General features: G+C 35.3%; 1 protein-coding gene across 3 annotated transcripts in view; it reads left to right on the forward strand.

Moving 5' to 3' along the window:
* Nucleotides 1-14,465, forward strand: part of PTPN12 (protein tyrosine phosphatase non-receptor type 12) — a 69,971-nt gene that overhangs the window by 34,569 nt on the left and 20,937 nt on the right. For all 3 annotated transcript variants that reach the window (XM_071423988.1, XM_071423987.1, XM_071423986.1), the window contains exons 3-11: nucleotides 254-330; nucleotides 1,408-1,503; nucleotides 2,503-2,541; nucleotides 3,265-3,336; nucleotides 4,780-4,839; nucleotides 7,301-7,443; nucleotides 8,863-8,929; nucleotides 9,545-9,622; nucleotides 9,710-9,808. In XM_071423988.1, coding sequence (XP_071280089.1) covers nucleotides 254-330; nucleotides 1,408-1,503; nucleotides 2,503-2,541; nucleotides 3,265-3,336; nucleotides 4,780-4,839; nucleotides 7,301-7,443; nucleotides 8,863-8,929; nucleotides 9,545-9,622; nucleotides 9,710-9,808 — 731 coding nt within the window. The remainder of the gene's footprint in view (nucleotides 1-253; nucleotides 331-1,407; nucleotides 1,504-2,502; nucleotides 2,542-3,264; nucleotides 3,337-4,779; nucleotides 4,840-7,300; nucleotides 7,444-8,862; nucleotides 8,930-9,544; nucleotides 9,623-9,709; nucleotides 9,809-14,465) is intronic.

Here is a 14,465-nt window from a genome sequence, read left to right on the forward strand (position 1 = left end):
AAGAGGTGATACCCTGTGAACTTGAGTATCAGAAGCACAGAGCAGTAGGAGCTGCTCTGCTTGTCACTCACTACCTGAGCTGGTTTACCCATACATCAAATGTATTGACTTGCATGTATGATTGGAAAATGTTCTTTAATGAACTATATATATTATATTTTGCACTATATATATATTATATTTGCCGTTCTATATTGATTTCCTTGTGTTGTAATCCTTGTTCAAAAAATATTTTGGTCTGTTTTTTTTTTAGTTGATCACAGCAGAGTTAAACTGACCTTAAAAACTCCTCCACAAGATTCAGATTACATCAATGCAAACTTTATTAAGGTATGTGCTACTAGTTTAACAGTTCTTCTATTCTTTTTAAGCTTTTTCTTCTTGTCAGTGCAGTTTTAATATTATAGTCTAACATAAGACTTTAAAGCTGTAAGGGAAGATATTATTTTACTATGACTTGAATAAAATTGCAAACATGATGCCATTTATAACACAATCTTTAAAGCTTTGATTTTACTCCTAAGTGGAAATATAATGTAAAATACTTAATTTTAAAGTGGCAGGCAAGTGCATTGGAGATTTTATACCATAGGAAAATTCAGATGCAGTTGTTTTAACTGTGATGTTTTTAGGGACCATAAATGAGGTGTTTGACAATTTGTGTATGTTAATGTACCTTTCACTCTGTTCATGGAAGAAGTGTGGCAAAGGAATTAATATTCTAACATTCTTAATCTAATAATGGCAATGGAATTAATCCAGCATTCTTAAAGAGAAGCCAGAATTTGACTAAAAGCCTGTTACAGTTTTGTTTCAAAGTCTTAATATCTTTAGCTGTCTTTGTAGCTTTATTCTGGTGCTGCTTCTACACAATATTTATTTTTCAGAAACAGGTAAAATCTAAATCTTCCTGCAGTAAATCTTCTGTCATGGACATTTAGCTTGAAAAGCTGAATATTAATGTACTGAAAATTAATATAATGAATAAAATAAATGTTAAATTGCATTTATTAATATAAATTATAAAATTTTATATTTTTGAAATGCATTACAGGGAGGGAGGAACTTAAATTTGTTCAAGAGGATGCTTTTGTACAGAAAGATTTTCAATTTTTCATCACTGAATGTTTGAGTAACAAAGAAAATGCAGACTTAAAGGGAATACATATTTCCTGCAACAGTCTCTGGCAGTGCTGTAGCTGTTGTGATCTTGGCTTCCCTTGAGATTACCAGCTCAATTCCCACTCATGTAATGAGGAGTCACGTTTCGTATTCGCCCTTCCTGTGATATATATAATTTTAAAAAAGGATATTCTAATTTTACACCATTGTAACCCAAAACCTTTTTTAATTCAGTGCAGATAAATGTTCTTTATAAACATTAATGGTTCCTTTCTGCAATCCCAGGGAGTACATGGGCCAAAAGCATATGTTGCTACCCAGGGTCCTTTAGCCAACACAGTCATAGACTTCTGGAGGATGATATGGGAATACAATGTTGCTGTAAGTACCTGTAGAAAAATTCAGTGTTACCTTATTTCATGGCACTGTGATTGTGTAGTTTTTTGCTTGAGCTGGCTATTATTATCAAAATATTGACAGTGATTTAGATTATTTGCTTCTCAAATGTTGCCTTTTGTAGTTAAATGCAATTAATGTTGTTTATTCAGTTTAATAATGTAAATTTAAAGTAATAATTTTGTTGAATGAACGTTAAGTCCTTCATTTTTATGAATAGGTTCTTGCTTGTTTTATCTGTAAGGTAGAGACCTTACAATTCTGACTCAATGTAGACTGACAAAATCAAATACAGAACCAGCATGTGAAACAACAAACAAACCCCCAAACCAGTTACCTTTCATTTTATGCTAATTTTGGGTTAGTTATTGCTTTATATATTCTATGTGTGTTTAAACAGCTTTTGTCAGGAATTAACTTTTAAATACTTGTGGAAATTGGATAGGTTTGACAATTTTTTTCTGAAAATTTTTTTTTGGGGGGAGTAGTTTTTTAACACTTATCTGTGCGTTTTTATTGTGCTACTCATGCTTTCTGATATAGCTTCACCTAAGAAATTTGATGGTCAAGGGTTTTTTTTGGGGGGGAGGTTTGTTCATATTTTATGCATTCTATGTCATTTTAAGCAAATATAGCTATGTTTCTTCCAGCTGGTAAATAGTTCTCTATTTTTATAACTTTAGACTTTATAGTCAGACTGAATAAATTAGGTATTTGTGCAGGATTACAGTGAATTTGAATTAAGTAGCCTTGAAGTGTTGCATTAGTGATGTAGATTTTGTGAAGGATGAAACTTGGTTAGTGTTTTAGAATTAGAGGAGCATGTGTATGCAGGAAAGAAAATATTCTTCATAATTAGTCTCTTCCTTAGTAACCACTACAAGGGTATCAGTATCTGCCTGACAGAAGCAAGGGGTGAAGTGTGGGTTTAAGTTACATGATCCAAAAACCTCTAACTTGGAGCATCTTTTTTTGTCTTTTCAGATAATTGTAATGGCCTGTCGAGAATTTGAAATGGGAAGGGTATGTGTCCTAAATACAAAAATAAATGAGCTTTGCCCATATGGGGCAATAGCTGTGAAACTTCATCTGCCAAATCTGTAGCTGTGATAATAATACCAGATGAAGTGAGAATGCTTATCCTTACATTTCTGTACATAGGAAATGGTTCATGAGACTGCATTTCTCTGCCCCATTTGTGGGGTTTCATGATTATTTAGGTGTCATCTCAGTGGAATATGTGTTTGTGTACAGCACTGTACCAAGGGTTTGTTTCTGGCTGTGTCACTGTGGAAAAAGTGTCTTGCTCTTTGTGGGATGTAGGCCAACTATGAAAATCCCAAGTCCTTCAGAATTTCCTGTCAATTCATACAGCTGCAAAAACAATTTTTTTTAAAATCTCTCTTCTTTATTCTTATGACCTTAGAAGGAAATCCAGAATTGTGAATTCTCAACTTCCATGAAAACTAAGCTTTCATTGCTCCCCTCTGCATGATGCTTAGGCATATGGTACAGGCAGACATGAAGTTTGCATCCTAATTTGCAAAGTGTCTTTTGCCTGTATTTCTGTGGGTTGTTTGAGGTCTTGGTTTTGTTTTTCTCTTCTTATCCAAAAGGAAAGTTATTTTATTATCTTAAAAGAAGTCCAGAATAAGGCATTCAGGGTTGTGATTTTGTCTGCTCTGTTTCTGTTAATCATCTTCCAGTACCATGCATGAATTAAATTGGGCTTCTTTACTTTAACAGAAAAAATGTGAGCGTTACTGGCCTCTGTATGGAGAAGCAGCTGTAACTTTTGGACCATTTCGTGTTTCTTGTGTAAGTATAAAGCTTTATAAATTAATTTTCAAGTATTTAGTGGGTTTGTCACTTAAATATTCAATGAAATGTATGTGGTGGGCTTTTTAGTTGTTCACAACTAAGTTTTACACAAGGACTCTCAAAGGAACATGCACATCTAAGCTGTGTGGTTTTTTTGAATCCTCCATGATTGTTTTATTTTTTTAAAGAAGGGAACCTGTGTCCCTTCCTCTTGTATGTTTTTATGTATTATTTCTTGAGCTTTATATGCTGCTTGAATGTCTGCACCAGACTCAAAAAATCAAAATCTTGTGCAGTTGTTTTGTGTGATATGACTTGTGTGTTCTGAGTGAGCTCAGAATAAAAATAATAATAACAGGTTATTTTTATTAAGTTAATTATCATGACATGTTTTTAGGTGTTCAGAAAGAGTTTTCATGCCTGCTTATTCAGCTATTAATACTACTTTGAAATAGTCAAACAAGAATTAAGTACACTTTGATTCATCTTGTCAGGAAAATACATACTTGCAGATTTTAGTCTATAAAGATTCTGAGTAACCTTTTCCTAGGGTAAATTGATTCAAATTTGGCTGCTTTTTGCCCTGTTCCTTGAGATACTGGGGAAAGGGGTTTGTGTGTTTGCTGTAATTGCCTTAGCTACAGCAGAATCTGTTACCTTTGGGTACTCTGGTGTATGTGGGCTGCATAGCTTTAAAACCTGCAGTGTTGCAGTTGTTGATGGGAAATGGTAAATTCCCAGGGGAAGATAGAAACACATTAAAGCATATATTCACTCTCCTAAATTCTCTGTGGGAAGCTGTAATGCAAAGTTTTTAAAGGCATCTTCCAATTCTGATGTTACTGATATTTAAAGTACAATAATATTGTTTGATTTCTGCAGTATAAACTTTGCTTGATATTCCAAAGGAAGATTTGAAAATTCTGTGAGCTAGAAGCTAGATTTTTTGGCCACAACCAAGATAATTAGTGATTCTTTTAGATGCACCCTTAATTGAAAACAATGGAAAAGGAAAAAATAAAAGGAGACATCACAGGATAGAGTGGTAAGAGGCTGAAGTTTATACAGCAAAAGTGTTTTAGAGGGATGGCTGTGAAAGGCAACCTGTAAATTAAAAGTATGGAGAAGTAAAGCAAAAGAGATACTTAGAAATATTCTTATGTGGCTCATTGATGACTTTGGAACAGACAATTTCAAAACTCACACTTTTAAGTAAAAGTAACCCATTTTGCACATCCTGTGCAGCAAGCTGACTTGCTGGTGTATTAATCTGTGTTTTGATTGCCCCTCTCTTGAGGAAATCATAAATACAAAACCAATAAATTAAAAAAAAAAAACAAAAACCCTGAGTTTCAAGTTTGATGTTTTAGTTATGGCCTGTGTGTTGCATATTGATTTTTAATTTTTTTTCCCAATGCATTATTGTTTTCTCATGTTTAGGAAGCTGAGCAAGCAAGAACAGATTATTTCATTAGAACATTATTACTTGAATTTCAAAATGTAAGTACACAGTCACTTCTGGTCTCACCTTCAATGATTGTTCAAAAGTCTCCAAAATGATACAATGTCAGAAACTCGTGAAAGTATCTTCACTTTTTTAGGTGCTGATTATGGATGTAAATGATAAAGTTTGGAAGAGATGTTAAAATCTTAGTGTATAAAGGAGAAATAGTGAAACTCTTTGCCTTTTCTATGTTCTTGTTTACCCAAATGGATTAAGCTTTTCTTGTAAACTTACACTGAAATGTCAGATGTCAAATGTCAAGTGTTAGACTTCATTTGACTGAAAAACAGCTACCAGTAAATAAAAACTGTAGAGCCCTCCTGTAAAAACACAAAGTATGATAGCCTATTTTACAGAATACCTTACATTTTAATTGGCAATCAGCATTCATAAATGATTTATTACGGGTTAGTCTCATTTGTGGTTATGTTTTCTTTATCAAAGTTTTGTTCCATTTCAACAACAGATACCACAGCAGTTATGAGAGCTGCTTAATCATGAGGGGAGTGATTTTGGGGAATAATTTTTGTCTGCAGTATTTGCTGGGAATGCATGAACTTAATCAGTTTCTGTTAGTGCTCATAACTGACTGGGCTGTGAGACAGTTTAGATAACAGAAATTCTGTGTAATAATGGGGGTTTGTGGCCTTGTTTGAAGTGGTGCATTTCAAAACAGAGCTGGATACCAAAAACCCCAAAGCAGAACCTGCCTTCCTTTTAATACCCAAATATTGTATGAAGCAGTTAGACCAGAGACTGTGGCTGATGTAGATTTTGCTTGCCTGTACTACCCATGCAAATGATGTTTGGCTGTTGTCTCTGGGGAGTTCTGTCCCAGTCAGAAGCCTGTGTACTGCCTAAAAACTGAGCAGCAGCAAAAAGTTACAGTTTGTGCTGAGCTTTTGATCTTAGCGAGGAAACGAGCTTGTTCCTGTGAGGAGCAATTTAACTGAAAGGGTTAACAAGATGTGTTGATATTTGATCTGTGCATCTGATCAAGTGGTTCTTCTTCAGATTTATGTAGCCAATTTGCTTGAGGATTCCTGTAAAATTAACTGCAGACTTTTCATCTTTCTTTGAAGTATTCTAAGCATAGCATTGCACTGGGGAGGAAAAGTGTATTTGTGGTATAAAGTAATATCCTTTTAAGTTTGCTTACAGGTTTTCCAGAATAATTATGTATTTTGTCACTTCTGTAGCATTTGCAGTGGATTATCATACAAAAGGAAGCTATGCAAAAGGATTTAAAATTTCCATAAATCTACAGAGTTACTTTAGTTTCTAGAAGGAAAATCAGTTTGACTGAAACGTGATTATTTTCAAGAACTTTGGTTGTTTAGTATATAAGTGGCAGTAGAGAAAAAGGATTATAAAGGTTCTTTTAAATGTTTGATTTTCCTATATAAAACAAATCTTTTTTTTTCCCCCTGACTACTCTGCTTATGTGAAAAATCAATAGTCTTTTTAAAAGTAATTAAGTGAAATTTATTGGTGGACATTAATAGATAGCTGTAACTCTTCCTTTTTACTGATGACCTTGATTTTACATAATCATGTCGATTTTTAAATTTGTGCTTTCTTAGGCTGTGTTTTCTCTTGTTTTAGCTAGCCGTGGTGTTTTCAGAGAGCTGGGAAAAGTCAAGCATCAAAAATAGATAAATTTCCATGCTCAAAAGGCCTGCTATGTTGCTTCTCACATAATGAAACAGAAGGTAGTGTAGGTCTTGAAACCTCTAGACTATAATGTGGATCAAAACCTTCATGCTGTCCAGTACATTACTTTGAGGAGGATGCTGAACCCAGAGGTGAACACCAGCATGGGAAGGTGCAGTAGAACTAGCTGCTGGTTCTGCTGCTTGCTGCAGATGCTTTGGATAGTGATGAAAGGGAGGATTTTCAGGGATTCAGGGAGCTGAGTAACTGAGCTGTTCTAAAGCCTGCTTCTTACCTTGTCTTTAGTACTATTGTAGCTCCTGCTGCTAGAATAAAGTCCAAGTGTGATCCATATTTAGGTATGGTCTCGATTATTTCTGTTGTTTTCTTAATTTCCCTCTGATAGCCTGTGCACATGTGCACACTCTTTATTTTGCAGTGTGACAAAACAACACCTTTGCCCCCATTTTTTTCCCTCAATGAAAGTTACTGAAGTACAAATAGAAAGCTGAAAGATTCTTTCTCCATTTCCAAGTTATAGCTGTAAGGACATAGAGCCTTTTCATGTGGTGCAGCATTGTTGGTCCTTTACCCATATAATAGAGAGGGGCTTCTGAACTGTCCCATAGGGCATCTTATGCATTCAAGCATTTCAAATATGGTTTCAGCATTTCTCTTTTCTTTTTTGTAGTGGTATAAGCTATAGGGTTTTTAATCCAGTCAATTACTTGTCAAAGCAAAGGTTCATAGAGCTGCTCTGGTACAAACTGAAATGTGTGTTATCTTTCTCCCTGCTCCCCTCAGGAGACTCGTAGTGTCTATCAATTTCATTATGTTAACTGGCCTGACCACGATGTCCCTTCGTCTTTTGATTCTATTCTGGACATGATCAGCTTGATGAGAGAATACCAGGAACATGAAGATGTTCCTATTTGCATACACTGCAGGTATCAAATGGATTTATCTTTTCATTTGAAGCATTTTCATTTTTTGAAGTCTAGACTTTTTTTATAGGATGCACTAGTTTTAGTTTTGAGTCCAAATTGAGTTATTTATTTTCGTTGAAAAATTCTCATGACAAAATTTAATTCAAAATCATCCAGGATTCATTTTCTTAAAACTGATGTCACAGTGAAATTTTGCTTTTCCTTCAGTTTAAGACAGAATATCAATCAGAAAAGAATGAGCCTTTGAAAGGGGACCTGTTTTGAGGTTCTTAAGACATAAATCCTTGTGAGGACAAAATAGACTTTGAAGATCACTGCAAATCAGCTTGAGAGTAAAGGCTCCATTCTCAATAGGAGAGACTACATAGCACCACTAAGAACTCTGTCTGTGCTCTAATATGACAAAAAAGATCTTTAATGAGCAGGTTGTAGTTTCCAGTTGGGAAGTCTTTGCTTCTAAACAAGAGTTTCATCCTTGACCTGAAATTTGGCTACCAGAACTGTTGAGACTGAATTGCTATGAAAATGTTTGGCTACATTGACACTTTCTTACAATTTATCTGAAAATCTTGCCTATTGTTTTTAATGCTTTTTAAATGAACAAAGGTTCATGTGTTATGTCAGGAAAAATTGAATTCAGATTGATAAGCCAGGACATGTTAAATTCATGGGAGTTATTAAGTCCTTAGAGCTTCGTTATTCTCTTAGGGCTGCATCCTTTTTTTGAGTTGTCACTCTTCAGTGAGGTCTAAAAACATAAACTGACTTAGCACTGGAATCTGTTCACTTTGTCCTGTTCTTTTTGAATGTCAATATAATTCTGAATGTTGATTCTTTACAGCAGTGTAATTATAATGTAATAAATATGCATGAATTATAACTCTGCATGTGTAAAACAGAGGAATTCATACAATTAGGAAAAATAAATAAGATACTTTGCTGTCATTCTTAAACTTTCAGATTTATGTTTTTAGCTAAAGAGGAAAAAATATGGATGTGATACTAAATCAGAATAATGTGGCAAGTCTTTCAATGTCTTCTGTTCTGCCATTTTACATCATTTATCATTAAACTTGGAGAAGACCACACCTGATGAAGCAGTAGTAGCTGGGAATAGTGTGACAAAAGGAAGAGACAATAAAATTGTCAGCTCTGAATCATCTTGCGTGACTGCAGTTCCAAATGGCAATGAAAACTTGCATTAAAAAATTCAATGCTGCATTTTGCACTGCTAATTTTATTTTTAAGACACTAATTTTATTTTTAAGACACTATAGTGTCAGGCTGAGTGAAATTAAAAGTTTCATGATAGTTGAGGGATTTGGATTTTTTTTTAATGTGGACTTTCGAATTATGAGGCTTATAGTGGTTTTTTATCAAATTTAAATAATATCTAACACCTATCTTTTTATGTTATAGTGCAGGGTGTGGAAGAACAGGAGCCATCTGTGCCATAGATTATACATGGAATTTGCTTAAAGCTGGGGTAAGGAATCCTAAAAGAAGTTTAATGACATTCTGTAATTTCATAACAGGGATTGATTGAGCTTCAAAGTGTTCAAAAATAGGGAAATGTTTAGGACATTCTGGAACTCTTTACAGGTTGGATGTTTAGTTTCATTGCACTCATGCTTTAGTATGAACTTACTGTCATTTGACAGCAAGTTTTTATCTAAATAGGTCTCTATAAAATTCTAATTAAAAAAATAGATTTCAATATAAATTGATTTTTAAATTTAACTTTCTCAGTCTCTCTGAGAAAAATTCTGATAAAATTCTCTGATAAAATTCTCATTTTATCATGCAGCTAAAATATAAAGGGGTAACTTCATTCTGGGATTTTTAGATTATGAAGCACTGTTGACATTGCAGTACCATATTCATGGCATTGGTTATTTCATTTCAAAAATGCTTGAAATGCTCTCATCTGATCTAAATCAAAGGTAAACTTGAAGTTGCTTTGAAAAAAAATTTAATAGTTGCAGTGTGGAGAGAACAGATTAACTTTACCTATAAAAGTTAGACTTTTTTGTGTTTAACAGCTTTTATATTGTTGTTTTGACAGTTATGTCATTGTAATCAACTTGCTTCTGTATTTCAGAAAATACCTGAAGAATTCAATGTATTTAATTTAATCCAGGAAATGAGGACACAGAGGCATTCTGCAGTGCAAACAAAGGTATAGGTTTTTTTTTAATAAATGTGATAATATATTGCTATTCTTTGAAAAGATCTTGTGCATTAATTTTTATCTGGTACCTTACAGGAGCAGTATGAGCTTGTCCATCGAGCCATAGCACAACTGTTTGAAAAGCAACTGCAAAAATATGAAAGTTGTGCAGACTGGAAGATTGCAGATGGAGTGGTAGGTGTCTTTCCCATATGTAGCTGTTAGCTTCTGATGGAAATTCTCCTGTGAAGTTGTTTTTAGTGTTCAATGGTGTGATCTTATTAAGCTCTCATGTTTTTTAAAGTACTGCTTGCATTGAAATAGGTTAGGGGAGAGAAATAAAAGTTTAAAATGCTTTTGTCAGAGAGCTGCATGCTCTATCCTTTTAACAAAGGAGAAGGAAGTGGAAAAAATATTCTTCATTGGTATTTACAGTATTTGAGGATTTTTCTGTCTTTCTATCCTTCCCCTTTAAATTCCATGTGCCCTATATGTTTGTTCTCTTTTTTTTGTTTAGATATGTTTTCTTGGCTGCTGCTGGGCACTGTGTGAAAAATGGCTTTTGGATTAATATATTCTTTCTCTCCCACAGTCCAGAACTCTGTACCACCCTTTGTCCCTGGATTGTGTTTTGTTTATTCAGTGATTTTCTGTCCCTAATTGGTGTAGATTCCATAGCTCTCTAGAGGGAGTATGACTGGTATCTCCAGGACTCTGAAATATCTGGAAGCAATTTTAAAAATGCTTTTATTAATAAGCATCCCATTTATTTTAGGGATCTAGCTATCCTATATGTGCTTTCTAGGAAGTCTAGAATGTTTTCAGTTCTTGGATTAAATGTATGCACCCTTCTGCTAACTCCTGAGAATTTATATGGTTCATGCAGTACTTATGAGGTCTTTAGTCATGACAAGGAGCTTGTTGACTAAATGCAGTATGGAAGTATGGATAGGGCTGGCTATTTTTATTTGTTACAGGTTTGATTAAGCTCATGTGTGATTTTTATTTTTTTTTCCTGAGAAATGAGCATGGCAGGGTTTGGAATATGCAGATTGATTAGCTTTGTACAGAAGTGATTTCTAAGTACTTGAGTTTTGATTATAAAATAATAGGTAGATCAGTCTACTGTATCTTCTGGTTATTTGCCTTAAATCTGACCTGTGTCTGTGCTCTTATATAGGATGAAAAATGTCTCTTATTAACTTACTCCTATTACTATATATACATTAAATGACTTGCATATTCCAGAAGATGAGTAAAGCTGTGGCAGATTATGGTGGTGCTCTGTAACAAAGGCAAGTGCTTCTTTAGCACAGCTTGAGAGATTTGCTGACTAATAAAACAAGACCAAATAGAAAATGGATAGGTAATGTATATGGGGGTGAGAGAGGGATGAATCCCAGCTCTGAAAAGGCAGTGATGGAGTGTGAGTTTTGAGTTTTACTTGGATATGATCTTGGTTTATGATCAACAAGTTGTAAAGGAAATTGAATTTCAGCAGTTACTTGGAAACTGGTAAGAGCAGAGACTGTAATGTCCTTGTGTGGGTACTTGCAGTTGGACTACTGACTGCATGTCAAGTCTGCTTATCTCAAAAATATGTTGCAGAATTTGAACATTAAACAACTGGACAAGGATCAAAGGTGTTGGAAGGCTCAATCTAAAGAACAGCCAGACTGAGATGGAGAAAAAAATGGCTGAGGTTAAATACAACAGAGGCTGACTAACAACAGAAAGCTGATGACTCTTAACTTTTTCTAAGGAATACCAGTGAGACCTGAAAGACTTAATAAAAAAGGGACATTTGTCTAAAAAATGCAACATGAAGCTGCAGAGCTCCTTGCAGCTGAAACCTGTATCTTTGGGGTGAATATCTCACCATCTTGGAATCTTCCTTGAGTTTCACTGACCTCTGACCTATCAAATTCCAGAGCTGCAATCTGTTGGAAGACATGCTAGGGAAGGATCCCAGTATGCCTGCTCTGATCTTATTCTTCCCTGAAGTTCCCTTCAGTCCCTGCTGGAAGCAGGGCCAAGTCAATCTTTGTCTGACTAGGCATAGCCTGCTTTGTGGTGGGAAATGATGCTTCTGCCTTTTGTTACTTGAATAATTCTGCAGAAAGCTTGAGGGGAACCAAGTCTCATAGGTGGAGAATTTCTGTATCTAAAAGTTTGGTACTTAAATTTGCTACTGTCCATTTATTACAAAAATTGCTTTGAATGAATTAACTGGTATAGGCTTAGCTTCTGTTCAGGATTTATAAGGGAAACTTCACATATCCAGTTAAATATTTTCTCAAAACTTTGAAGCTCACTTGAGACATCACTTTGATATTCTGACAAAGCTCCTTTTTTTCCTTCAGGAATGTAGCATCTGTTGTATATAATGTCTGATTTTCCCCAGAAATTTTCTATTTTGCTTTCTCTTAAAAAAACAAACAACCATTCTGGGATGTATCCTGGTTAAAAAACTAAATCTGAGGCAGGAATTTTTCAAGTAACTTTATTAAATACAATGTAGTATTCTAAGGCTCCTTCATGTATGTTACTCTGCCTGCAGATGCTACAGCAGCTATGAAATCTTCAATACCTGAACGGTTTTTATTATGTCCAGTGAAAAATAATTCCAAATAATTCCCAAAAATACATGTGCCTACTTTGTCTATAATACTATTAGTTAAGTAGGAGATGCTCCTGGGCTGAAGAGGAAATGTCAGCTGTTCTATTTTGACAATGCTGTGAAGAGCTGGAGTGCTCCATAGGGTCGATTTCATGGTTTGTTTTCCTCTTGCTGTTCTCATTTCCAGCAGTGTTGAAATGGGTTGAGTTCCAGAGGCTCTGTGAGCAGGGCTTGCCAGCAGCATCCCAGTAAAATCCCAGTAAAAGGTTAATCTGATTGGCACTGAGGGGCAGCATTCATGGGGAAGTGGCTCAGACACAATCCCAAACGTGTGTTCCTGGGAACTTGCCAGCTTTGCCCTGCTGGGAACAATACTGTAAAAAGTCAGCAGCAAGGCATGCAGGGGTTGAACAGAGACTTAGGATAGGGTTAGAATTTCCATCAGAATTTGATAGATACCAAACCATGTCAAAAATACATGATGTGCTTTAATGTAGGAAATGTATACCATGTAGTTATACCTGTTGTGAATGTGTAGAGCTGCAAATGTTTAACATAGCACTAAGTATTTAAATGAATTGAAATAAGGAAAGCTCTGCTCAGATACCAGTAATTTCAACAGTACCCCAAGCAGCCAAATTTCAGGGTGAAGAATTGCTGCTCAGGAGCCATTTTTTTTTTTGACAAGGAAAGAATTCAGATGCTAAATTTGATAATCAGAACTATTCCCTTCCCCTACTTAGTGGTACTTTCCAGTTACCAAACAATTAAATTGGAACAGAGTCTTGGACTGAAGCCCTTCTCACTGAAATTCTTGGTCATGTTGTCATGTATTTCAAGTCAATAGCTGTGCTTCTCACCATCACTGGCTTTGTTAGTACTGCTGTGAAAATATTACACTTGATGTTGTGTTTGGAAGCTTTGAAAGATATGTGAAATCATTAGTCTTGGTCATCTGATAAGGTATCAGTCAGATTTGTATCAGTTAAATATTTTATGAGTTATTTGAGAAGGTTCTTCATGAGCTGAAGTGAACTGGAGCTGTGAATTGTAGCTGTCTTGGAAAGTCTGAATCATATGGAGTTTCATCAAGTTGGATGTTGTGTTTGGAAGGCAGAAAAAGAAAATTGGTTAAAAGACAACCAAGCTCACTCTCAATTCAGAAATGTTTCTTTGAATTTTTTCTCTTGACAGTACCAAGCATGTTAGGGTACTGCAAGTCCTTGCTTTGCCCTTCTCCATGAGTAGAAGCTTGTGTTAGTAATCACTTTCTCCAAAATCTGGCAGTGCTGGTGCTCTCAGTGCCTCTTGCATTTCGTGCTGTAAAAGCAACAGAGTTCTGTTGCTGTGGTTGACTGCACTTGTAGAAGTCACGGAGGAATTGGATGCTCTAAGAAGAATGTTGTTATTTGAAACATTAATGGTTTAGAAACTGTAAGTGAAAAGTCTGTGCTGTTCATATTCTCTTTGGTGTTTGGCAGCTTGGAAGGATATTTTTTGTCATTGCAGCCTTCTAAAAAATCATGTATTTCTTCAGAGACATTGATCTCGTTGCCTCTGTTGGAATGTTTTATTTAATCTGAGTCACTTGAGTGTATCATTTCAATCTGAAGTATTTCTCTTTTTATCTACTGATGCTCAGTGATTCCCATGCTGCTTTATAAAAAGGGCAAAAGGAATGCCTCAATTCCTTTTAAGGGAAAACATGAGATTACTTCTGGAGAAGTCTTTGCAGTAAATTTGCCAGTATTTTACTAGTACAGAAAGGTTCTGAATGACATTAAATATTTCCACAGTGAGTTTCCAAAAGAAAATGATACATTGCAATTCCTGGGAAAAAGGTTTTGAATTGTAGTCAGTGTGTGTGAAATCTCAGTCTAAGACTGAGATCCTCTATTTGCCTGAAGTTAGTGCCATCAGTTTGGTGACTGAGCCAGTGGTGGAAGCAGGTTGAGGAAAGACTCCCCTTGGGAGGTGATAGCACAATTTGGGTTACCTTAGCCAGTGGGAAATCCTTGTTTCTCTGCATTACTGCAGGAACACGAGTTACTCTGCATTTTAGTAGACATGGGGCAATCTACACTAAGTATTTGAGTTTATGGCCTTGTCAATTATTAATGTAGTCTTTCATAGCTAGGTATGCACTCGTCTGTATATCTGCAATTTAACAGAATACCTAGAAATTCCTAACTATGAGCAGTTTCACTGATCTCAGTAGCTGCTTCCTCAGGG

The sequence above is a fragment of the Agelaius tricolor genome, unplaced genomic scaffold, assembly GCF_023055355.1.
Source record: "Agelaius tricolor isolate 1412-34295 unplaced genomic scaffold, bAgeTri1.0.p SCAF_3, whole genome shotgun sequence".
NCBI classification, from domain to species: Eukaryota; Metazoa; Chordata; class Aves; order Passeriformes; family Icteridae; genus Agelaius; species Agelaius tricolor.